This window comes from Helicoverpa zea, chromosome 31 (assembly GCF_022581195.2).
Source record: "Helicoverpa zea isolate HzStark_Cry1AcR chromosome 31, ilHelZeax1.1, whole genome shotgun sequence".
Classification (NCBI taxonomy): Eukaryota; Metazoa; Arthropoda; class Insecta; order Lepidoptera; family Noctuidae; genus Helicoverpa; species Helicoverpa zea.
In genome coordinates, this window is record NC_061482.1 from 13,003,109 (window position 1) to 13,030,200 (window position 27,092).

At 35.4% G+C, this 27,092-nt stretch overlaps 1 protein-coding gene across 2 annotated transcripts in view; it reads left to right on the forward strand.

Annotated features, from left to right (window-relative positions):
* Window positions 1-1,621: 1,621 nt before the first annotated feature.
* The window catches only part of LOC124644899 (FH1/FH2 domain-containing protein 3), a 79,829-nt gene continuing 54,358 nt past the window's right edge, over window positions 1,622-27,092 (forward strand). For both annotated transcript variants that reach the window (XR_006986124.1, XM_047184564.1), the window contains exons 1-3: window positions 1,622-1,676; window positions 21,805-21,886; window positions 23,209-26,549. Coding sequence is in view for 1 of the 2 variants with exons in the window: in XM_047184564.1 (XP_047040520.1) it covers window positions 21,869-21,886; window positions 23,209-26,549 (3,359 nt within the window). In the remaining variant the exon portion in view is untranslated. The remainder of the gene's footprint in view (window positions 1,677-21,804; window positions 21,887-23,208; window positions 26,550-27,092) is intronic.

Consider the following 27,092-nt stretch of genomic DNA (forward strand, 5'->3'; position numbering starts at 1 on the left):
CAAACGCAGTTCTGAGCAATCGATTGGAAATTACAATAATTAAATAAAAAGTGGTAAAGGTGCCTCCACAACAGCCCTTTCACGCATCAAACAATTGACATGTGACAGTTTGTTGAAGCTCGGGTACGCCTGCTTTTGCCACGTGCGACAAAAACTGCCAGTCTGAAAGCGCTGTAAAAAATAAAGCTCTCGGAGACTGCATTTTTTAATTTTCCCAGTTCCCTTTGATGTAAAGGAATACTGATATTAAATTATTGAACCGTAACATCAAGTAACGAATCAGATTGGATGTTGTTAATTTTCCAGGTAAGAGTACAATTTCAGAACTTTGTAGGGAATCGAAATTAAATTGACTGGTAGTATTTACTTCTTTGAGTCCGTTACCTGATGACCTATTCCTATTTATATTAGAAAGCTGAACTGAAGACTTTCTTTGAGTACTGGACCGCTGACGACTCTTGAGTAGTTCTGACGTGATAGCGCAATAGACAGTAGAGTTACCTACTTTCGCATTCATACAAAAAATTTCGAATTTGTTAGGATTCGAAATGAAAAAGCTTTCGTAGTAATGTATTCATACTTTGAGGTACCTACACTATTTCCCTCGTGAGTGATTGACCTTAGACTTTTTACACATATTGAAGCAACTGGCAATAGGCAACCAGCAGCTTACAGTTAATATTAATTGTGATTTCAAGTGATCGTTAACAGTTTTCAGTTGCTGTAATCGATGACTAAGTTACTTTCTACCCGTCATAATTAACAAGTAGCAAAATATAAGGTGATTTTTAAAATTGCCGGTTTTCTCAAACCTCAATCGCAACGCGTCTGGCAATTTCACCTCCTCCCCGTCCCTGTGTCCAGAAAAGACGGTGTAACTATGCAGGTTAAGTACCATAAAATTGCGGCAAATGTGTGGTAAACGTATGGCAACCGTACTTATATCAACTCTTAATTTTTACAAGAGTCTACAGAACTAAGAAGTTGCTGCTTCTACCAAGCGCTTTAGGTACCATTGGGGAAAAAATATTTCATATTTGAATTTCCTACACGTGCATCAGATTCACCTTAAAAATGCTTAAATCTTTCAACTTTTATAATGTATTCTTGTTTACTTATTTTATTATGCCAACTGCAAAAAAAATACAGAAATATTTAAAGATCTTAATCCAATTTTTTTACCATTTCTCTTTGTACACATTTACGTAGTTTTTCTGAATCGACTCCGACAGTAAATGGTATGGTAAATGGATTTTATCGAAAGAAAATTTTATTGAAATATTTGCTGCTTACTTTCAGTCTAGGAACAATATTTTAAAATACAGCTGAAACCGTGAATTTTATTTAGTGCAAACCCATGATTTTCGGAACAACGATTTCAAAATTTTACACTGTACGATTTTCTTCGCGGTATAGTTTTAAATTGAGCAGTCAATGGCCTTTCTAACGTCATAAATTATGTTATTGGCATTACAATTTGTTTAGAACATTATTAGAAAGTAGACTAGTGATGTAGAAATACTTATGGGGCTATAGTAATGTCGTCATCGTATCGTCACCGGCTCGCGCGGGGTAAAGCCCCCGTCGTCGGGGCAGCGAGTCACCAGACGCCGCCCGCCCAGTCGTCGGCCGCCCGCCCAGCTGCGCACGCGCTCCTTCACGCCACAACACTACAGGTCAGTGAAATAACTGCATTTTTAACTAAAATACACCCATTTATATCAAGACATTCGACCCAAAATGCGCTGAAAATGTTCCCCTGTCACCCGCGTCCGTTGAACGTAAATTTTATTTTAGTACTGAAGTATATTCGATGCATGTCGTCCGGACTGGATGTGTAATTAACCAAAACGGCATTTTGTATAAGCATTGCAACACTTTTTAGATAAACACCGTCGCGCGAGAATAACTTGACGGTACAATTTAATGCTGATAAAGTGGTTTCGTGTAGTTTGATAAGACGGTATGTCACGTGGTAGTTGGTACTCGGATTTCGGTGTTTGGTACTATTTTATATTTCCTCGAATTCCCTTTACTATCTGAAACTTTTATCTCAATGTTTTGGTTGTATTGGGTTGTTGAAAGGATGACATACTTGAATGCATATATATTACCTACATTATCTTTACTGATAACTGAATATATTCAGTTAATAGTTCGCTTTTCTATGAAGGTATAAAAGCTCGCCAGACTTATTGTATTCGTTATAAAAATATTTATTTTCTAAGAAGTTACAGTTAGCAGATTCGTGGAAAACAGAGAGGTCACTTGTTGACATACAAATTGATGAATGAATCACCTTGCGCTTACTATAATATGTTTGTAAAGTAGTAAAAATAAATACAATTGTGGTGAAAATTATAAGACAAAAGGTACCACAAGTCCTTGCATTTGATATTATATTTGAAAGCACTAATTGGGAATACTTAGTTACAATATTAGAAGACAAACAAGTATTGAATACTCTGGTGTAAGTGGTACAATCGTATGAGCATCTAAGTAAATTTTGTGAATAACTTCGGTTTTATGTGTATTTTAAGTGTTTTTAGTTTATATAGCGGCACATATGACAAAACTAGATCACTCCTATTTCAATATTAAGTACTAAGAAATAGTAGTAATAGTAAAGTTAGTGAGCTCGTGGTGTTGTAGGGAATAATCTCTGGGTGTACTGAGCCAATTTTTGATTGAATATATTTTATACCGATATAGAAAGTAGTTCCCTTAAGGAAGCAGGTAAATCAAAATGTCAAAATCCAATGGTGTAGCTGTTTGTTTGTTGAAAGCAAATATACCTAGGTACTCGTAATATTAGTCAGTAGGTACAAGTAAAGATTTATATATGTGACTGACACACTGCCCCAATTAAATCTATTAATATGTTGAAGTAATTTTAATGTGTAAATATATCCGCTAATTACAGCCAAGAGCTATAATATTTAGCAACATAGATGTAAACATATGCTCGAAATTAATATACGAATATACTGGTGTTTAAATTTTCATCTAGTATATTGAATAGTGTGCCTTTATGAAACTGGAACCTGAATTTAGGTCTGAAATCGCCAATCTGTAATTAAAAAGCGTGGTTATTAACGTTCACTCCAACATTCAGAGAACTTTATGAGAAAAGGCCTGTGCTTATCAGTGGAACAGTAAATAAAAACAGGAGGTTAATGATGATGGGTATTATCAAAAGACATTTTTTTTATCGAAAACGTGCCTAATAAATCTATACTAATATTATACAAAGGAAAACTTTGTTTGTTTGTTTGGTTGTAATGGATAAACTCAAAAACTATTGGACCGATTTTAAATATTCTTTCACCATTAGAAAGCTATATTATCTTCGAGTAACATAGGCTATATTTTATCCCGGTGCGGGCAGTAGCTCCCATGGGACGCGGGTGAAACCGCGGGAAAACGGCTATACAACGGGTATATCATAAAGCACTCCAAAAAAACATGAGCTACGATCGTTTGATAACAGTCTTGAATTTGAATTGATTACTAAAAACAGTTTACTTCAACGAGTTCTGAAAATCTTACTAGAGTATTCTTCTGTGATATTTTCCTCTCACTAGGTCTAGATATCTATATAAAATTCTAATTGTTCCTCACGTTTTCAATAGGCTCAGTCTAGTCAAAATAATAAATAGCTACCAGGCGTACATAAATAAAAACATATTTTACGTGCATTATTTACAAGCAAGAAGTCTGATTGATTCTATTTTTGAATGGATCGTGAACTCAACTTTCTTGCCAGTCAAAATGAACTATGACAACGGCTGCCGGTTTCTATAAAAATAAACATTAGTTGCAACACGGCACAGTTCTGTTGTCTATGGGAATGGTGAAACGAACTTTGTTTACATTCTTCTTATCACTGAAACTATATCAGATAGTAAATGAGATTTACGTTTTTAAAAAAGGAGGTTCTCAACTGAGATTTTTGTGTTTGTTATATAAAATAGCATTTACTTTACTTGCTGTTTGACTAGTTCTATAATCGTAAATACTTAATAAAAACACGAGTTCATTGTTCCGATCAAACTATTTCTCGCTCCCGGTTAAAAATTACCTAATAGACATGTAATGCTGTACATATAATCTATTAACTAATAATTTCATGAAAAACCGATCGGTATTTTTACGAGAAAAGCTAGGAAACAAACAAAACATCCAAATGATGTTTATGAATGCATTTTACTGTACTTATTGTGCTAGGAATAATCTATCCTGGTTCCGAAGGAAGGAAATATGAGTGGACATGCCATAAGGCAGGTAGGTCAGACGCATCCGTCCAGGTCAAATATGTGAGGTGGGCATTACACAAAACGGTCACTTACGAGTGAGTGAATGTAGAATTTTAGACTTACAAAAGGGTTTTAAAGGAAGGGGTACAGAAAATTGGCGGGTTCCAAAGAAGCGTAGCCAGTAACGTTTCTCGTTCCCCGAACACCGCATTTTGGTGACGCTTCTTTTATAGAAGATTTCCCGTTATGACGTCTCCGCTTGTCATTTTGTTGCTCCGTGATCATGGTATGGTACCTATGTCTCATGATTGATCTATACGCTGTAGGAATGTTCAGTTGTGTTATTTCAGCATTTATGCTATACGGCAGTAGTTACTATTATTCATTTGATTTACTTGACACTACGGTTTTATTCCATTCATGAAAACGAGAGTCTCTCATTACTTATCGTGTGAAATGTGTAAAAATGTAAGTACGACAATTATTTAAGTACATTTTAAGCAGTCTGTCTTTTATTGTAAAGTGATAGTTTTTACCTACTTCATTGTTAATGTAGATTTTGCTCATAGTGATTATTAATAACACTAGTCAACAGCATTTTCGTTTCCAAGGTGAAATATATAAATTTTTGCAGATTATCTATCACAGAATCGAAGTCTAGAACACAGGACTGCTCTGGTAGACCTAGTTTTGGAGAAAAACCAATCTGAAAATGCCTAAAAACGCTTTTTAACGATATTTAAAGCCATTTTTCTACAGACACTATTTTTTTCGTATTTTCTAACTAAAGAATCATTTAGTACTGCTCTTCTCAATTCAGATCCAGTTTACTTTACATCATTACGAGTTTTCTTTCTCAAGATATACCATTTTACATTTACGGTGTATTTTGTCCATACCTACTAAAATGTCAATTAGTAATGTAAGGAAAATCGTACGTCGTAGCTGAAAAAAAAATATCACGAGAATGGAAACTCGTACTGATGTAAAGTAAACTGGATTTGAATTGAGAAGAGCAGTACTGAATGATTCTTTAGTTAGAAAATACGAAAAAAAAATAGTATCTGTAGAAAAATGGCTTTAAATATCGTTAAAAAAGCGTTTTTAGGCATTTTCAGATTGGTTTTTCTCCAAAACTAGAACTGCTAGAGCAGTCCTGTGTTCTAGACTTCGATTCTGTGATAGATAATCTGCAAAAATTTATATGTTTCACCTTGGAAACAATAAAAAAGGAAAATTTTGTAGACTAGTGTAATTATTATTGAATTTAAAGTTCGAAGTAGGTATCCTCTTTAGCTATGCCAGTCGTGATAAATATTAGCCTTATAGTCTTCGATCAATGGGTTATATAAGACTTTGAAGAAAGTACTTTTAATCGGTCGAGTAGTTCCTGAGATTAGTGCGATCAAAGAAAAAAAACGGCCTTTAGTTTTATAATATTAGATAGTACTGATTAAAAACAACAAATAACGTTTTTTTTTCTTTTTCAATTGAACAATAAGTTTAAATAACAATAATTTATTGCTTTTTAAACATTTTTAAGGTTAATAAACAAATAAGATCCGTCGGACTTCCTCTCACTATTTCCACTACACTCACTTGCATAAAAAATGGGCCCAATCTGTGTCAAGTTCACATACATTAATTTATTATTATATTACGACTTGTAGATACCTCGGGGTTCCTGTTTTTTGCAATGTAACTAATTTACGAGCATTATCTTCCGTTGGATCTTGAAAATACAACATACACATACAATACAAGTGTTACTCAATGCCGACAATATTATTTACGTATCTACATACTACTTTCTGAATAATTAACTCAATTATTGTGTTATGTACTGCGTGGTTGATGAAGATGCATTATTTATTTCAAGTCTTCAATGTGTAGTGCATGATGATACAAAAATAAAAAAAAAACAATTAAGTTAATTAATAAATTGTTGACATTAACCAATTAGAAAGGGCGTCAAAGATAACCGTCCGTTAGCAAACGAGTCGTTCCTTTTTTACAGGAAAAGGCAATGTATAAGGCATTATTTAGGTCCTCAGCACCTACTATACATATTATTTGTAGGTATTAAACGTTTGGAGGGATTGACCGACCAACTGAACCCGTTGCCAAGACGTCTTTGTTATTAAGTAGGACACTTCATTTTGGCATGTATCATGTTCCCAGAGAAAACAAGAGTAGCTTGATTTAGATCTAAAAAAATCTACTCTAAATAAAGATAATTAATAATTACAGTTTATCATGAAGGTTTGGCTCGACTGTGACACTTGGGTTTGTTTCGGTGTTTCTTAAGGTACTCAGATAGGAAATACCGACTTCATGCTGCGAGCCAGTTTTCTTCTACGGATGTGAGTTCAGTTTAATGATAATACTAGCTATACCCCGCGGTTTCACCTACGTCGCTCGGGAACTCTTTCCCGCAGTCGGATGAAAAGTAGTCTACCAACATGGGCTTTCTCAGGCTCGACACTATCTGTATACCTTTTTAAAGCGCGCCAGTTATAAACATAGTTCTTTCGCATTTATAATTTTAGACTATCCAATAATTGGTTTCATTAACGATACAATTACACGTCCAAACTGCACGTAGAAAACGGTCCGTTTTATTTGTAAACAAATCACGACCTTATTAAAGCCAGCAGCTGCAGTGAAAGTCTCACTTTGTCGTGTCATCCAGGCCTTTGATGAGCCGCAGGGACTAATTAATTGCTGCACGATCACATGCCGATATTCTAAGAAGACAATTATACAACTATCTAGGTATGTGACCCGTTTTCATTAGGCCTAGATAGCGTGATCAGTCCTGACTGGGCTAGACTTATTCTGTATCACAGAAAAGTGTTGGTAATAGGTGTTAGAGTGAAGACAATGTAGGTATCTTATTATGGGTATAGGAGATTCTAAAAGATTTTAATTTAGTTTTGGCGAACTTTTTAATCGCCTTCCCGAAAAGGAGGGATGTCAATTCGGATAAGTTTATTTTTTTGTAAAACCTTTTTGAACGGGCAAAGTACTTTGAAGATGCCGATAGTGCTCGGTTCATAAAGAGGTATAATTTACTAGTATGCAAGTAAAAAATTACTTCATTCAATCGTCACGGCTTCTGGCGACACACAAAGATCTGATAAGCCACGTACGAAGGACATCTAACATCTTTATACCTTCCGATCCAATGTTGCTTCCCGACTTCCACACGGGCGGATTAGCGGGCACATCTAGTCTATGAATAACAATAACAAACCACATGCAATTTTAAACTCTAACACAACCAAACAAGATTGAGAATTACAAAGTTCCTTCATCAAAATAGTTCACGTTGACAGTGTTTTATTACAGAAATCTTTGCTTTTAATTACGTCGAGTAAAGCAGCTAATAACAGGAATAGTTTTAGCTGAGTCTAGTAAACGAAAGTACGTAATATATTCGGGATAATGCATGCGTGAGAGCATAGAACTTATCTACGTATGAAGACAGAGTGAATTATAATGTTTACGTTTTGTAATGCGTGTGCGGTGCATTCTCGTCGAATACAGCTATTGTTACTTTTACGCATTTTACTGCGTTTTTATGAATGGAGAACTCAATAAACTTGAACAACAGATGTTTAGTCTATTTTTAGGGAAATAAATGTAGGCAACGAAAATATAGAGATAGTTTATCGCGGATTTTATAGGCAGTTTCCATACCTTTACATATTACACTTACTTGCCGTAAAAATGGGCTTACTCAAAGTATGATTTAAAACCGTTTACCGAAATACCAATTGTAACGAATGATCACTTTTTTCCTTCAACCAGTTCAAATATAAAGTCGAGTTTACACTCACGTAAATTCGGTAGCAATTTTCGGGTAAGCACGGAATTAATTTGTGGCTTTCGAGAGAAACAAATGAACAACAGAAGCGGTTACCAAAATACTCGGTCAAGGTGAGCCGTGATTACTGTACCGTTTTTTATAGATTTAAGAATCACATTTACACGTGAAAACCCCTTTTGTTGTGCGGAAATCAACCTTTTTAACCGACTTCAAAAAGGAGGCTCGCAATTAGCCCGCTTCGTGGTTATTGCTAGTAATAAACAAAGTTGTTTGAGAAGTTCTTAGAGCATTGTCAAAATGTATTTTTTTTATTGTTTTTGGTAGACAGTTCGTCTGACTTTTTTTGCAAAAATTTTTTTTTGTTGCAATATTTTTTTTAATATATTCGAACGGAGGAGAGGCTGCCACAAATACGATTGTCATTTGTCTCTCATCCATATCATATTAGAGATTTCTTTTATTGAAATCTTTACAATTTATAAATGACACATTTTCTCAAAAATGAGATTATGAACAATAGCCAAACACACTGCAATTACTATTTTCGTAATCTAGCTGTCACACGCAAAGTTGCGTGTGTGAATCATAAATATATCATAGGTGTAGTTTTAGTTTTTAGACGACCCACCTACACATATTTGTAGTCCGTGTGAAAATGCACAATACATATCATTTCTTTCTATGCATTACACTAAAAAATGTCTAGAACAAATTACCTTTGGATGTCAAAAAACTCTTGACACTAGTCTAGTCATTTTAAAGTAAGTAATTTTTTAACTTATCCTTCTTCTGCAGCAAATGCATCTGTTTAAAAAATGGACTTACTGCAGTTTTTTATTAGTTGTATCATTACTAAATTAGTACATTTTTATGTACATCATTTTAACTTCACAAGCTCTCTATAAGGTTTAAGTCTCAAAAACAATTTATTATTAGTACAATGTCTAATTCCTTAAATCCACCTTTCCCCATTACTATTCAAAAACATTTGTTCCTCCCGCAAACCGATTCAGGCACGTACCACCGTGGGCGGAGAACACCATAAAACTATTCACCTATCTAAGTTCAGCTACCGTTGTGAAATGGCACATATTTCAACGTACATCTACTTATATTAAACAGCCATGAACTCACGAACTTCCTTTTGATAAAGCCGCTGTGAAACAAAACAAGAATTTTAAAATGTTTTGCCTGTCTTTACTTTGTTTTCATATTAAATGCAGAAACACATTGCGAGAAAAAGAGGTTGATTTTTAGGAGCCATCGTGCCCAGTGACTGTCCCTTTTTCACAAGAGAAATGAGAATAAAACTCTGCCACAAAAGTATGCACAAACATCACATTATTGACAATATCTACACATACCACAGTTTACAATCATAATTATCTGCTCCGAGCACAACTGTATTAAAAGTCTTCATAATTTACAAAACCCCACATACATTCCCGTCACCATATTCAACCAAATATAGTTTGCATCAACGAACAATTAGAAATAGGGACCGTCCCTAACGGATATAGAGACAAACTGGGATATATAAAAATAATTTGTCAGGATATCCCATCGCATCGAAATGTTAGCTTGGGCTATTTCGAGCTTCAGTCGAGATGTGTAGGTACCCTCGCGACGCTCCTACCTAGTGATAAAATTATGTTGACAAGCTCAGCGTGTGTACACATATCTATGTTTACATGTGTGCGGTACGAATTGTTTTGTAGTGTGCCTGCTCTTTATTGGTTTGAAGTTTTATTGAAATACGATTTACGAGTGACGTTTACGGTAAGTGATCGTCTATTGTTTCCATGAGCTGTGAAGTTTGTTCAAAATACCGACAACAGGTTATCAGAATTGCGGAAAGCATTATCATATTCTGAAGCTCAGTTTACAGGACAAATTCTTTAAACATACAAAGGCATACCTGTAATAAAAATCTATTCAAAATGGACAATGAAACACCGATGTCCACTACACAGATGATACAATTGATTTTATAAATGTAAAGACACATAGACTTATGACGGTGCAAGAGTAAAGATAGCAGGACTATTTCCAAACGCTACGGCTCAGCTTTTGACATTGACAGTCATGACAGACGACGACCATCTGCATCATCAGAACTCTCGAATGGGGCAAACGTTTCAAAGGGGACATATTATCACAGAATTACTATTTTAACCAAAACGTTAATGTATTTACGATGATTTCTGATAACTTGACAATTACTGTAAAAAAAAAAAAATTATTTTCTGCTTTGGTAAACGAATTTTGGATAGGCTCCTTTCAATTTACTCGAATTCATAAAAGTTCTGTCAATACCTAATCATGCATCAATGCGCATCCAATAGAACTGTCTCTAAGTTTCAAATCGAGTTTCAGGCAGTCAGTCATACCGGATTTGATCTAACTTCTTTCCAAAAAAAAAAAAACAAATAAGTGCGAGATGAATCAAGCAGCTATCATTCTGTCTCAAAAGCGATACATGCATACACTCAAAGTTGTAAAGATAACCACTTTGAGGCTCCACTAGTTGCATTTTATCGAACTCTTGTTTTAGTAGTGTCAAGTTCGTTGTTTTCTCCCATTTAGGGCAAAAAGCTGAACAAAAACTTTATAGCATCTTTATTTTCGTGAAGAGTTATCATTTTTAATTTCTTTTTATTTTATTTTAAAGTATATCAATAAAATCACAAAAATAGACCTAATTAATTCCAAAATCCGAAATTCATTTTGGAAGAGATCTTAATTTTATCTATTGAGTTTTGAAAATTCCTCAGGGGTTAAAGTTTTACACAGTTGGCAACACTGCCTTTACTACCATATCTGAGTCAAACGTGTTTCCAATTAGTGCTGTAGCTTTCGAAGTAATTGTAACAGCATTTATCCTGTTTCTGTATCTTCTTAAGCGTGATTTGTTCGTATGTTCAGCGCTACTGTATGTTACTGAGCTTCGAGCGTTAGTGCTATTAAAGCGAACTAATATGCAAGTGCCTTTATGTTTCGTCTTATTTTTTTAGCACATTATTTGGGAGTGGTAAAGGGCTGTGTGAATTGTTTGCGATGTTTGTGTTTTCAAAAATATTCATTTATAAAATTATAAGACCTAATCATCTTTAGCGTCCTTTCGGAAGATAATTTGTATAGAGTAAGAAAGAATCAGAAAACCTACTGCTCTTTCTTATACTTCGAAATATCACATACACTGTCCCCTAACATTAGGGCGTTCCCATATGACCTAAAAACATGAACATGTGCCTAAACTCATTCATAAAAGATCAATAATAGCAGACACTCCGTTCGTCCATCATAAAAGCAACTAGTAAATTCTAATGGAACAGATTTCATAGAAAACCCTAATTATGGTTTTCCTGTAATTATTCTAAGAAGCAATATAGGCCAGTTGGGTATTAGGACCACTCAAAACATTTCATCTCTTACGACATTTTCCACTATTTTTAAAACGACGATATTTTTGGCATTATTTACTGGCTTTCATCCACAATGCAAAGTTTTACAAGATTATAAAAGAAAGACAGGTGAGACCAAGCATTTTATCAGTATACAATATGGGCGACCGATAATTATGTTCTCAGCCATGTTTTTTTCTGTTTTTAACCATATAAGTTTTTCTTGTAGTATAAAAATATTTGTCAATGTGAATTAGAGCAGTTATCTTCAGTAACATATTCTACTAAACTTTTCTAAGACATTTTTGCAAGGCACCCATAAAAAAGTTTCTCCATTCACTAAAATGTCAAAACAGCTAATCAGAATCAGAGCTGTTCTAGTTAGATGACAGGGCAGCCATTGATCACCTTGTAAACAAACCACCACGTGGCTTCAGTCCAAAGTGTGACTGTACCCTGTTTTATCACTTCAAATCATCGCCCACTTTTTACGTCCCAACACTATTAACTCATTTTTCTATGCCATACGTTTATTTTAGGCTCTAGGGCTAAGCTGCATGAGTATGGCTTCTATTGCGTAATAGTGTCTGAATTGCAAATATGCACGCTGTCGTGTCATACAAACGATTAGACAGGTCTAAATGACAGGAAAACATGAGGTATCCAGACCTTAAGGCTTTTTCTCAATACTTACTTTCTTTCTTTCTTTAATTTGATTCTGCATTTTGTCCTATATAATCAAAATATCACATAATACATAGAAACTTACATTTTCTCCTATAGCCACATAGATTGGTCCCATGATATGAAGGCATTGAACACCGTACTCGTTGGCGGTTCATTTACTGAACCATCAACAATCCCTACGAAATTCATAGACTGATTGAAGAGTCTATCTTCAATCAGTCTATGAATTTCCATCCTAAACTGAATTCATAAAAATGCTAGTGCATTTTCGAATAAATTGATCTATTATTAATAGGAAGGTATCCTATGCGTCTAGATGAAAATGTTGGCGAATAGTAAGTAGTAGAGCTTCTTTGATATTAGGCAACTTTTAAGATTCTATTTTCTACTGATAGAAAACTGAACTTTGAAGTCTGCAAAGAATGATCCCCCTTGTTCACGACAAAGAGCTTGTAATGTTTCATTAGAAAAGTTTAGTCACTATAGCTATGGATTCGTACAGTATCTACTTCAAGCAGTGACAGCCTTTTCACACTGGCGGATTTTACGCACTGTTTTGCCGCGGGCCACCGCTCAGGAGATTCTAACGTTACTTTTGTACAAGCAGTAGTCAATTGTTTGTTATCGGGTGTACGCACGATACTACCGGAAATTCTATTGGAAGAACGATTTAAATAAGAATTTATGCACATTTTATAGTTTTGTAGAAACTTATTTCTATACCAATTCCCAAATAGAGAAGCTTTTATAAGCTTTTCACTTCTTCAGTAAAGTACCTCATATCTTGTGAGTTCGTATTTCTCAATTTATAGCGTTCCAAGTAACTGTGTGTGGTCTGACTCAGTCAAAAGGATGAATAGGTACGGTACGGTCATTTCTGTATATAATTATATGATCCTTGAGTGGTAGTGACTTTTCTATTTATTGCTAAAGATTTAGTTTAGTCCAAAATAACTTTCTACCATTTGGTGGGTTAGTAAAAATTTCAATTTTCTTAACCTTAGTAGTACCTGCGCCTGATAATTTTCTTTACAATAATTCTTATTCATTCATCACTAAGTCAATCAATCAATCTCAGCTTCGGGTTACCCGGGTAACTGGTTTGAGGAGATCAAATAGGCAATCATTCCATGTAAAATATTGGTACTCATATATTCGGTTACTCCAGCCAACTAAAATACTCCGAAAAGCAAAAAGGCTAGGCAAATGATGATATGCTGGCCAAAATCAAATGACATCTTTGTCCAGTCTTGACTGATCTGCTGTTAATTTCCAAAGGAAGTCGGATCATATTAAAAAAAAAATAATTTAATCATATTAAAAGCTTTAATGTTCACATAATCTTGTGGAAAATCTAATAAATCATGATAAGTTTTGTTAGTGAATATCGGTTTCTTGTCAATGTCCTGTATATAGGTCATTGTGCGTCCGAAATATTAATAGTTATTTACGAGAACGCACATAAATGCATGAGCTGTCTGGAGTAGTGTCAATTTCCAATGATTTTCTTTATAACGCTGACTTTGTACATCCTAGTTGTTTACCCTGCTGTTTGTGAAAGAAAAATGTTTTCACTTTATTATATTTATCTTAGGTTTCATTAAAAACAAAATGTAGTTTAAATAAATAAAATTAATAATTAATTATTGATAAGGTCGTTACTTTATGAATGAGTATGTTCCCCCTCAATGTTCATGCTTTCGACTTCAATAATTTTTGTGCAATTTTGACTTACAATTTTATTTTCGTCTGTATACATACGCGGTCCTTAACAAGACTTTTGTATCATCAAAGTGTCAAAGCACTAGTGTCAATAAATACATAATAATAAATTAATGGTGTGTCACGAACCTTCCAAGAATATCGGAAGTAGGCCGTGGCGAAATCTGAACTAAAATACATCTATTATGCCCGGGCTACATCTGCATCCAATGGCTGTGGTTCATTGCATGCATAGGTAGGTTTTCCATGCACACTGCACACCATATTACAGTTATGTGAAATGCAATCTTCACTGTAATAGTGTAGAGGTTGGTGCCAAAGTGTCTCAGAAAACCCTTTTTTTATAGAGAAATGATTATTACTACAGACAGAGGGTTAGACAGAAAGTATAGCAGAAGGAAATACTTACAAAAATATAGCCATGTATAAATAACTAGCTTCTGCCAGCGGTTTCACCCGCATCCCGTGGAAACCTCTGCACGAACCCGGATAAAAAGTAGCTTATAGCCTACCTCGATAAATGGGCTATCTAACACTGAAAGAATTTTTCAAATCGGACCAGTAGTTCCTGAGATTAGCGCGTTCAAACAAACAAACTCTTCAGCTTTATAATATTAGTATAGATATAGCTTTGTACTGGTGAAAGAAATTCCAAAAAATGGTTCAGTAGATCCAATGATATTACACAAGCTTTCTTCATAAAAGATGCAGTTTAAAACAATACAGGAACTGGTTGGAAATTTTTCATATTTAACCGTATACTTAATACGCTGCATCTAATTCTAGGTTTCTGATTGCCGATGATTGCAGTAATCAGTAACTCAGCTGTCAGTTCTCATATTCCGTATAATGTGTCCTAACATAATAGCTATCGCCGATCAATAACATTGATGCATAGTACATTGTTCGGTCTAATGGTTTCAACCACTGTTTACTAGTCAGTTGTGGCCTGTGGCTCATCCATGATTGAATAAGTAAATATGAACCTTAATAAAGTCAGATTTAATTTTATGCTTTTGTATATTGTTTGAAAAATACCGTTTTATTTGAAGGATAGTAACAGTTTAAAGGTTAAATGCAATACAATTGGTAGCAAACTTGAAGATCATCAGATCAACTTTTGAATTCGAAAATCAATTGGGTATTATTCTTAGACGAAGTCGAGCCTTTATGCCGTGACGGCTCCAAGATCCAAGAAGCACCTGTAAAAACCTCTCTTAGCAAGTCAATTGGCAGAAAGGTGTTGGCCCATACCTACGGGAAGCAGGCACGACCCCATTTCGACCGAGGCAACAACCCGCTCCGAACCCAAGTCTTTGACACTTCTACTGAGAGTAGGCCATTTATTTTCGTAGTGTACTTTCGACAGAAATAAATCTAACAGTTCCTATAGCGATTGTTTGGTTCGAGCTCCCGTTTGGTGTTCTGTAAACCGAATTCAAATAGAAGATACATACATATAAGTATATGTATGTAAATAGTGCGAGCTAACCTGTGGAACTAACTTCAGGTGGAGCTGTGGCGTATCTAGTCTTATTTTCCATTGAAAATAACCTGTTCATTTTGTGCATAGTTACTCGGTTTATAACTCTATATAAATATCTATTGTTGTGTAAATATTCCACTGGATATTAGAGCAACATGTTTTTTTCCTCGGTTGACGTAAAGAATGTAAGCAATGTAAGAGTTCATTGATTTTGTTTTCACATTACTCGTATATTTACTCAACAGACGCTTTTACTTTTCAGGTTATAGAACAATAAACTCTACCGATTTTTTGATCATTAATATTTTGTTTTATGAGGCTGAACGATATACAAAGGGCTTCGAAATTGCCAAAATGTTGTAAACACGAACTATTAGGTATTTTTGTTATGAAGGAGAGGCATATTTCTCAAAAAAATACTCTTTGAAAAATGACGTTATTTGATACAGTCATATGAGCGATATATTTTCCCATGATGTTTCTTTATTTCTCTTTTATAAGACAAGATTTAAGTTAGTGGTTGTCCTACAGGCATGTTGGACAACTTGCCAACAAGTTTTTTGTATGCAATAATGTGACAGATGAAATTGGCTTCAACAGTGACCAAGTACTACAACTTTTTATGGTCGTGATGCGGTTCTGTAGTGGTTCCCAGAGCGAAATCTTACCGTGAGAGTCAATTAATAGAAAAACTATAAATTATATCGGTTTATGATTTTCTATTTTTAATTATTTTGTACGGGGTTTAAGTATTATGTTTGCTGCATTTGTGGGCTTTGAAATAGATTGTACCTAAAACTTTTTGTTTTTCAACTTCTCCTGACACTTATTGTTATATCTGGGAGAATGTATCATCGTAGATTTACAACCAGTTTTTTTTATAAATGAAAGTGATAAATAATGAAACAATTAGTAACTACATAGCCCTATTGAAGTTGTATCAGATTATAACATCACTTACCTACATACTGATTCGTCTAGCAATTGAGATCTCACGGCGATAGATCAAGGAGACAACAGATCGCCATAAAGTTAAAGGGACACAAATAGCACAGCCCTCACATTGCAGTTAAAATATTATGTAATTACAGTCGCGGTTCGCTGGCCAGCATTTGTTCAAGATGTATGGCCATTGTCTAGGCTTAGGTCTTTATTACCAGCCAGACATATTCTGCGTTACTTAATCAGTACGCTCTCATTAGGAACTGGTGTGTGGCAGGCGAATATCGTGCCTCGTATGAGCTTGTTTTTTTTATTTGAGAATGGGCAAAACGTAATTAAGTGATCTCTTTCTTAGCGGATAGATTTAAAAAGCCAACTCCTTCTATATATTAAACTATATTGGTCTTAATTTTTGCAACAGTCTGTGTCGCGTTTCAGAATGTTCGCATTAACGCTATGCTAACTCAACCTACACTATGTTTTAATGACCAGCACTAGCCGTTATAAATCCCTAGTACTGATGTTACCAGCTTACTGTATTAAATACTGACGTTTCTCTCGCCTGATTATACCGACTATCCAACTAACATAGACTATATTTTATCCGGGTACGGGAAGAAGTTCACCTTTGACACGGGTGAAACCGCGGGAAAACAGCTGGTATAAGGACGCATCCATTTTCACCACTTGTAAATAAACAGCCACGCGTTTTCTTTTGTTTAATCATATTCATTCGTATTTAGTATAACTAGGTGGATAAATTAACGTGAGTTTATAATCCGCAAACGATGTACGTACTTCTCATAATAAATATATATTAACGTCTACATATCTATTAGTGCTTCGGTGGACATGTTACGATATTGTTTACGGAATTAAAAGACATTAGTTAGTTTGTTGCTTGCGATCTCATCCGCGAATAGAATAACTATTGTAGGACTTTGAAAAGTGGAAATATCGTTATACGTATTAGTGCCAGTATTTTAGTAATAGACAGCTTTTGAAGCTGGGATCTACATTTAAAGGAGATTGACGTGACATAACGTCATAACAACAAAAATAATGAAGTTAAAAAAAGTTTTTCATTAATTCCAAAAAAAAAACTTTTGAAAAGCTGAGCCTTTTTATTCAAAAAAGGTTTCCTGTTTTTATGGAGTTTACAGTTAAATAATTAGAGCTACAGTATTATTTGGACTTTTGTAAAAATATCAACAACGTATTTTTGTAGGGTCGTTGAATTTCAAACAACAGAAATACTAGTCCTGTGTCATTTTTCATTGTTCATAGTTTTTATTTACTTTTTTTCACAGTAAAACTTTAATACCTCTAGAAAAACGATGGTTTAATCGACTATTGGGAATATCGTTTCAGAACTGGTTGACTTATCTAAAAAAGAAGATTATTATTTTTGCTATGTGAGCAAGGCCTAACTTCACCGACAACATAGACGTAGGGTTTCTTGAAACAAAACCTCTTAGGTACTATGCATTTTCATGTTTTATTTTCAAAGTAATCAGCTGATTTAAAAAAATTGTTGTTTATATTTTTAGCGTACTTGAGTTCGGTGATCTTCAAAACCGAACCTGCTCAAGTTCAGAACTACGTCATCAGAAATTCCTTATTTACTTCTTGGATTTTTTCGTAGTTAACTCATGTTTGTATTAACATCTTTAGTATAAAACAGCCGGCTTTAGACAAATAAACAAACAAAGTATCTACGCAGATTACAAGCCAATATTTTGATCTGCCTACACAATGTCTATATAGGTAGATGAGAAAAATAAACTGTCAGGTTACATTTCCACTCTTTTTAGCTCTTATGCATTCATTTATGAACACAGCACGTCATAGACATTTGGCCATCGTTTCTCCTTATTAAGCTTATTATTTATAACGCAACTTCCGTTTATTAAATTATGTCGTTTCATAAGAACTTTTAAAAACCATTGGCTACCTGTCAAAAATAATTTCCGTCTACCACTGCAATTGATTTCGGAAAATGTAGTGAACAATAGAAATCTTCATTTACCTATTCCTATAAGATTCACAGACATATAGACAGCTATAAAAACACACGGAAACAATATTTTACGTATTTTAAGTCGACATGGCGATTGTCCAAGCTCTATTTTATATTATCTTCAATACACGTTAGAAGCCGTGTAATTTACTCTCGCGTACATAATATTTGAAACTCATTTACTTTATATTTGGATAGAGTTATGGCACCAAACATATTGAAAACAGCTGTTTTCTTGAAGGAGGAAACCGTCGTAAGAGACGTAAACTTCTCTTGTCCGACCAGAGAATCGAGAACTAGAACTATTCCATTACATTACATACTTACAAGATATTCCATCAAAGTAGCCCTGCTAAATGGTCAGCTTATTGTACTAACCAATGGGGCCGTCGATACAAAAATATGAATGTTATTATCACAATACCAAATTAATCATGAATTCTCTCGAACCATTTTGCACGACATTAAAGTATATTGTTGAAATAATAGATATTGAAAGGAAAGTAGGACCCGACCACTAATATATACTAATTAAACATACATGAAAAACACCGTATTAATTAAAAAATGCGTATAGAAACAATTCGAGTTTGTAAACTGTACTGCTGTAAACTGTATAGCTATTTATTTCAAGGCCTCGTCAATTGTTTTGTAGCTCTACTAATCTGTACTAGTATATCGTTCGAACCACTTAGGAGCCATTTACTCGTAAACTTTACTAAGGTACAAATCAATCAGCCAGGACCAATAAACGAAGAAATCTTCTCGTCTATTTTACGAGTTTTCTCATCCCAGAACAGTTTAGCACTTCAAAATAATTCCGACATATCCTTGTGAGATCAACAATTACGTTTGTAGTACCTACCTATATAAAATACTAGCCGTTGTCCCGCGGTTTCACCCGCGTCCCGTGGCAGCTACTGCCCGCACCGGGATAAAATATAGCCTATGTTACTCGCAGATAATATAGCTTTCTAATGGTGAAAGAATATTTAAAATCGGTCCAGTAGTTTTTGAGTTTATCCATTACAACCAAACAAACAAAGTTTTCCTCTTTATAATATTAGTAAGTATATATTTCTGAAACTTGGGCGAAATATCCTTGTAAGATCAACAACTACGTTAGTAGTACCTATAGAAAATATTTACGTAGGAAGACTTTAGTCACGGTCAATGTTTACAGTTTGTATGAACGGGCTAAGTGTACCAGGAATACAAAGAAAAATGTAAGAACATATCTTAACTACTTCACACCTTTAGTAAATGAGTTTAAAAATTTTAAAGTTTTGTAAACTGAATGATAATCCTGTGGGTTTACTGGAAATGTTGATGCTTAACGTACGTATAAATTGATCCTAAACCTTCTTAGTTTTTTTCTAATTAACATTTAAAGCTTTTTGTCAATCTCTCGAATACATGTAGGCCAGCAAATGTTATTTATTAGGAGATAGGTATTATCAGATCCTTATGGAGACTATCACATCCATGACATGGATTTCAAAGAGATTACACATCAGAATTCTTGATTTCCATGGAAACGTAGACAATTTCTCAATAACAACAGTACAACACCTGTAAGATATCACACGAACAATTCCAAGAACAAAAACAATCCTAGAAATCTCATTCAATTTCACCAACCAGAAAAAAGGTACAAATATTTTCCAGTACCTGTAATTATTCACATTTTTAAAGCAACACACGACAATTAGGAACGTAAATAAAAACAAGTCTAATCGTTGCGTCTGTCAGTTTGATCTATATCTCTGTAAACCAGAAGCGAAACATGGACCGCAATAATTAGGAAAAAACTACAAGCGAATTGAAGCTTTCATCCCTTAAAATAAAGGTGAAAGTCGTATCGTACAAAACGCTAGGAACTTGACCATCCATCTTTTGTTCATTGACTCAATCGATATAGGTCAGTCCGGAAACTAAAAACGTTTCTATTTTGAAACTAAAAAGAAACGGGTATTTCTTACGCAGACGTGTGTGTGTAGGATGAGTCTGTTGTTCTGTGCGTTTGCGCAAAGGATCTCAATTTACTCTTTGCTTTGACGTCTGTGCGTTGACACGTGGGCCGATCAATGAGGTTTTATTCCATATCCAGAAAAGAAGCAGTTGACTTGACTATTAATACGAATATGGGCTTAGAAGAGTATAATATACTTCTTTTAAAACTATATGACTATGGAGATTACCTATTAAAAGTTGTGTTTTCATTACGGATAATGGAAACACAACATGTGTCTTTAGAATTATTTTTTGTATTTTAACCACTTTCGTCTTTTTCCGTATGACCATGTATAAATCACTACACGCTTGCTCGAAATAGAAATAAATATAAAATTCTAGATAAAAAAACAATCTAGAACTGTTCTAATGCTTACACAGAAATTGTTGTATTTTCCAGTCCATAATATGACCATGCTCATATCACTGTACCAGAGTAATTTACTAAAGAGGATCGATTAAAGATTGCCCTTAATAGGAATTATTCAAAACTATTTTAGTGTTTACATAGAAATTCTTGGTTATCTTTCCCAGTTCGGTGGTAAAGCTTGCTCCAGTTGAAATATTCCGCACGTATAAACCAAGTTCCGTTTGCTACACGCTCAAACATGGTGGATACCCGACTTAACACTAATCGTAAAATTAAACTTACGGCCTTACTGTGAAATAGGGAATCGCCATCTATGTATATTCCATTTAGTAAAACCGTTACAACCCAGTAAATTACTATACGTCTGTTAGTGAGTTAAAAGCTGCATTTCAGAGCCCGATGTCCGCATTCTCAAAAATAATAGTTTTATCCGTATATCAATTTATTACCTTGTAATTGAATTTTTGTTTTATTATTTTTGAGATACCCCGTAATTTTCTATTCAATAGGAAAGTGTTTTCGAACGGTTGCAGTGATTAATATAGAGTTAAAATTATCGAAGTACATCCTATACAATGCCGCAATGGAAATAAAATTCATTTGTTCACGAAAACCGCAGCACATCCAATCATTCTACCTCAATCTGCTAAATTCCTTCTATGGATATTCAACCTTATCACAATAGTGTAAAGTTAATGTTCCATTGGTAAAATTGGAAAGATTCGGTTAGGTTGGTCTGCTAACGTCTATACCAGCACCAGCCAAGCTCTCACTCATCGACATTTTATATCTCTATTAGCTACTATTTAAAATATAGCCTATGTTACTTTTAAATAATGTAGGTGGCTTTCCAAGAGTGAAATCTTTTTTTAATTCGGTACAGTGATTTTTGAGTATATCTATTACAAACAAACCGACAAAAATATAATTTTTCCCTTTTTATAGATTACGTATCATCGTTCAGTCACACAAGGAAAAGGTACATTCTAATTTGAGCTGTAAATAACACAGTGTCATCAATTCCCGTATAATGTTAATGTTATATTAAAATAATGATTAATTTTGTTTGCAGAATTCACTCGAGTTGGATCCACGTTACGTTTCGCCTAATGGAAGAGAGCTGATGTTTTGGCAACATGTCTTTTAGAAATTATGTAAGTACACCTTACGTATTGCAACTGGATATTTACTGCATTCGTGTTTATGTACATCACACTTTAAATCATCCTGACATGTTTTGGTGGGTAGCACTTCATGTTTGGATATTTAATGGTATCTACTTGGTAAATAACACCTGCATGTTTAAGTACTTTCCTATTATGTATTTCTTCTTATTGTTAGACCTGTTAACTGCAACGATAACCCAACTATAACCAGCCGAATGCTTCCGCCCATTGATCAAATCAGCGATTTAACAACTGACATTGTTTTAGCTATCGTTACAGTTAAAAAGTGCCAAACAGTTACGAATGTCTTCCACAAGTCACCAACGTGGTAGGCCTTCAATTTGTGAACACCATAAACAAATCGAAAACCTTGTATACAACATACAACACACTTATTTATAACACAGCGATCTAGCTGTCTAGAAAACGTAGTGGAAAAAGCTACGCAGACACATCATAATAAGCTTACCGTAAGTCAATTAAAAGTATACCAGCAGTCTCTACTAGAGCAGCCCAATAAAATGATACGCAACATATTAATCGTCTATTTGTACAACGGACGACATGCGCCGGAGCAAGTGAGTTGGCGTACTCGACGTTAACGATAATTGTAATGAAGGGCGCGAAAGGAGATGCTCAGTACAACTCGTTTTATTGTTCCAAACCTGTCCTTTATACGTTCATATTAAAACAGTTTCAGAATTATGGCAATCTATTTAATGAATTTGTAGATGCGTGGATTTAGTTGCAACTTTGTCTCTGGTTGTACATTTTAAAATGTTTGGATCTTCATTATAAAATGTCTTTCACAAAAATCTGGGCACTAAAGTACTCTACTCTCAGTAGTCATTGTGATTAGCGAAACTTGCGGCTGACACAGTCCTCATAGTCTGAAGATATGTCTGAAGGGTTTTAAATAAGTCGCGACCGCGCCAGACAGGTTAATGTCTATTTTGGAAATTTTCCTGAAATGCTCACTAATAAAATGTCTGTAGAATCCACGCTTTAGCCCGTTATTAATCAGTTCCAAGCTACACTAAATAACGAAGGGCTCAATAAAATCCCTCCCCGTACATAATCTTCCCGCGTATACACATACACGCATTCCCTTCGCTATTTATAAAGCGGTGAAAGGAACGGCTTTATATGATAGTGTTGAACGAAGAATATGGATCTCACGCTATGTTAGAGCAATGTACCACACCACTTCAAGTGCGAATACAAAGTAGAACGATTGTTTTGATAACAATCGAAATCATCCCACACTACTTAAAATAAATGATAGTAAGATAAAATATTTTGAATTTCAGTATGATACGCCATCCTACGGCCGGAGTCGAGACACCGGAAGAACTTCGACGAGTACCGCCGCGGATCGGCCGACTACAGTCACAGCGAAGTACCTCAACACAACACCGTCTTACAAGTCGTCAAGCATCCCTATACTGTGCCCTGAACGCTCGGCAAAAGAAGATACCCCGATATCAACTATTGCTAATCGATACGCAAACTATGGTAAAACGGAAAAACCCACGACAAAATACGATGCCTACAATACAACCAAGGTGGAAAAATCTCCGAACAAATACGATTCGTACAGTAGTAGTAAATCAGACAAATCTGCAAACAAATATGATACCTACAATTCTAACAAAACAGATAAACCTTCAAGTAAATATGATGCATATAGTAGTAGCAAAACAGAAAAACCTGTTTCTAAATACGATGCATATAGTACAACTAAAACCGAGAAACCTATATCGAAATATGAAAAGAAAGACTATTCAAAACTTACCGTACCATCTATCACGACGAATAAAAGTAGAGACGTAAGTCCCGTTTCGACATCGAAATACAGTCTGAGCCGACCTTCTCGGCATTTAAGTCCAGAGAGAAGAGCAACGAAAACGTTCAAAGATAAAAGCCGAGATCCTAGCCCAGGGGATCACGACAAAGACATTCCAAGCAAGACTGACAAGTCTACAGGCTATAATAGCCTGTCGAGTTACAAGTTATATCCTCGAACTTCAAATTACACACGACCTGCATCTAGAGCAGAGGCTAAACCAGAAATTACAGTTAACAGATACGCTATAGCAAATAGACTGTCCTCAAATTATCTAAGAAGTCCACCGACTGTTAAACGAACATCTGTATCACCAGTCAATCACAATGAAACTGTTAAATGTGAGGTAGATAAATGTATATCACAGCCTTCTACCGTAGAAGAAATAAAACCACAAAACGAACCAGTTAGCTCAAATAATGAAGTTTTAAATACAAACGACAAACAAACTGAAGAAAATGAAAATGAGACTGAAACTGTTTCTATTGTAACACGACACACTTCTCCAACGCCACCCGGTTCTTCTGCTTATGTTCGAAGTAGAAGGGCAGACATGGCCAAAACGATAGAAAAATCTATAACGAGACCGAAGAAGAGACCAGAAATGATTGACAAAGAAATCCAGTCTGATCGATTAGATGATCCAACGAGATCAAGTAGATTCGGTAGTACGGCAAGAACAAGCGTTACAAATTGGTCTTACTATACACCAAATTCTAACAGCTACACGGGGTATGCCGGCAGATATTCAACTCAATATTCAAACATAAGAGATAGTTCAGGTAGTAATTCATATTCTCCCAGTGAAAGGACTGGGCGAAGTCAAAGTACTGAACCCGAACGAAGAGATAATTCAAATTGCAATTCCTTATCAGAAAGTAACAATATAGACTGCAATGTATCAAATCATATAGGTGAAAATGAACAAGAAGTCGTTTCAGTTTATGCTTCTGAACAAAATAAAGGTGATGACACATCAGAAATAATAATTAATGTGAACTTAAAATTAAAAAGAGCTAAAAGTCCTGTAGCGTCTACTGAACTCGTTTCACCTGAAATCACAATAACAAACAGTCAGTTGCCACCACAAGCACCTAAACCCGACGGAGCGACAAAGACTAAAAAGATTAAAGTAAAAAAATCTAGCGCAGATTCATCATCAGATTCGAGTGGTAAAAAAAAGATAATAAAAAGGAGAAGTAAATCAGTGAGCTCTACAGATTCAGATCAAGGAAGCGAAGTTAGTGACAAAGGATCTCCTCCAAAAAGTTTGCAAAAGAACTCGTCAAGTAGTAACTTACAAAATGGACCTTCAAAATTGAAACATTCCAAATCACGGGAGAGTGCAAGTCCAGAATCAAGTATCACTTTATCAACGCAATCATCTATTAGTGAGGATGAAACGGTGTCTAAGTCTAAAACTAATGAAGTATCCAGAACTTCTGCTGACGAGTTATCTATTCCAACTGATAGATCAGGAAAGCAGCCATCACCACTACCACCACAAAAGAATGAAACTGGTACTGAAGAAGCTAAGTCGTTTTTAATAAGAGCATTGGCACCCGTTACGAATCTTTTTAAAATGAGACATCAGGAAAGCAGTGATAATAGTCGTTGGTTAGAAACTTCTACTTCAGAGTCAACAGGAAAAGACGTTTCAAATATAACCACAGAGAGTGAACGGTTAAGTAAAGGAAAGAATGATACAACGAACATCATAGCATCAAATGAGGATAATCTAGTTAAACTCAAATCAATAAGACCCATAGAATCTGGAGAACGAGCATGGTGGCTAGATTCTGAATCGAAAAATAGCACACAAAACAACAGTGAACATACAAGGTCTCCATCAGAAAAGAACATTCCTAGAAAGATAAGACATGTTGAATCCGGAGAAAAAGCGTGGTGGCTAGAATCTAATAGTGAAAATAAACAAGACAACCAAATGGTTCGTAATAACACAATAGAGAGTTCTGATTCAAACAGACTTCCAAAGAAATGTAAATTTGCTGATGATGAAAAGCCGTGGTGGTTAGATAGCTGTGCAAATATACCTGAAGGGGTAGAACGGCTAAGTCCACCGAGGAAGTCTTCCAGTGACAGCGAGAAGAGTGAAAAGTTCAACTTTTTCAAAGTGCGCCATAATGAATCTGGAGAGCAAAAAGACTGGTGGCTCACAAGCAATGAAAACTCAACCAATAGTAGTAAACCGGAACATAATCAAATGCTTAGCAAATCTGGTTCAGAAAGGAGCTTCCCCCTCAGACGGATACGACACATAGAATCTGGAGAAAGACCTTGGTGGTTGGCAAGTGACAAAAACATTCCCGAAGGTATAGAAAAGCTGCCAACGCCTCCACCACCACCAGAAGAAAGTGACTCATCTGATTCGGAAGTCCAAGCCTACGTTCCACCTGCACATATACCTCCGTTTCCTTTACATTTGCCTGATGATGAACCGTTGGGTACTAGGAGAAGTCCCGAGGGCTTAGAAACGCCAAGAGAGAATGAAGACTATAGAGGACGCACGTCACCTTACGAAAATAGCAATCATCAATTCAGGAGGCCTTCAACCAACTCCTACCAAAAAGGCGTAAACAAATACATTTCTCGTTATACTGACATAGACGATATTCTTGGTACATCTGGACAAATATATAGTCCATTTATGGACTCGATACTGGCAAGAAGGACCGGTCAGATGCCTTATGATGACAATGATACGTGTGAAGAAATAGATCCAACTCAAGTCAGAATCCACGATAGTACGGCGCAACGGCCAGTTATTAAGAAGATTCGTTCCAGGTAAGGCATTTTTAATACATACATTTAAATGATGCTATTTCTGTACTTGGCTGTTAAAAGAACTATGTTTACACTGCGGCCTTGATGAGTTAAGATGAAAAAGCTGTCTGTTATACACGTATTATGGCGCATATTGATTTGCTTACGCGGTGTCCTGCGTGAGCGACGAACGCGACGCGACGCGACGCTGCGAACGCGACGAACGCGATCAACTCAACGGCATTCCCTACATGTGGCCTATGTGACAGTCTGCTGCGAGACGCGACGTAACGCGTACTTGTTTTGAGGGCGACCAGTTGCGACACCACGAACTACTCAGAAGCGTTGATCGCTGCAGTGCGTGAATAAAGATTGTTGTGGGTCAAAAAACATAAACATTATAGAAATCGTTTATTAGTACAAAGAACTTGAAAGAATGTTGCTGTCTGTACTTTAAATATGAACTTTCAAGCAAAATTGTACTGTACTTCTCCATGATTTGAGAAGTAATAACCAAAATCACGTAGGACATTTGTCGCGTATAGCATCGCGTCGCATTACGTC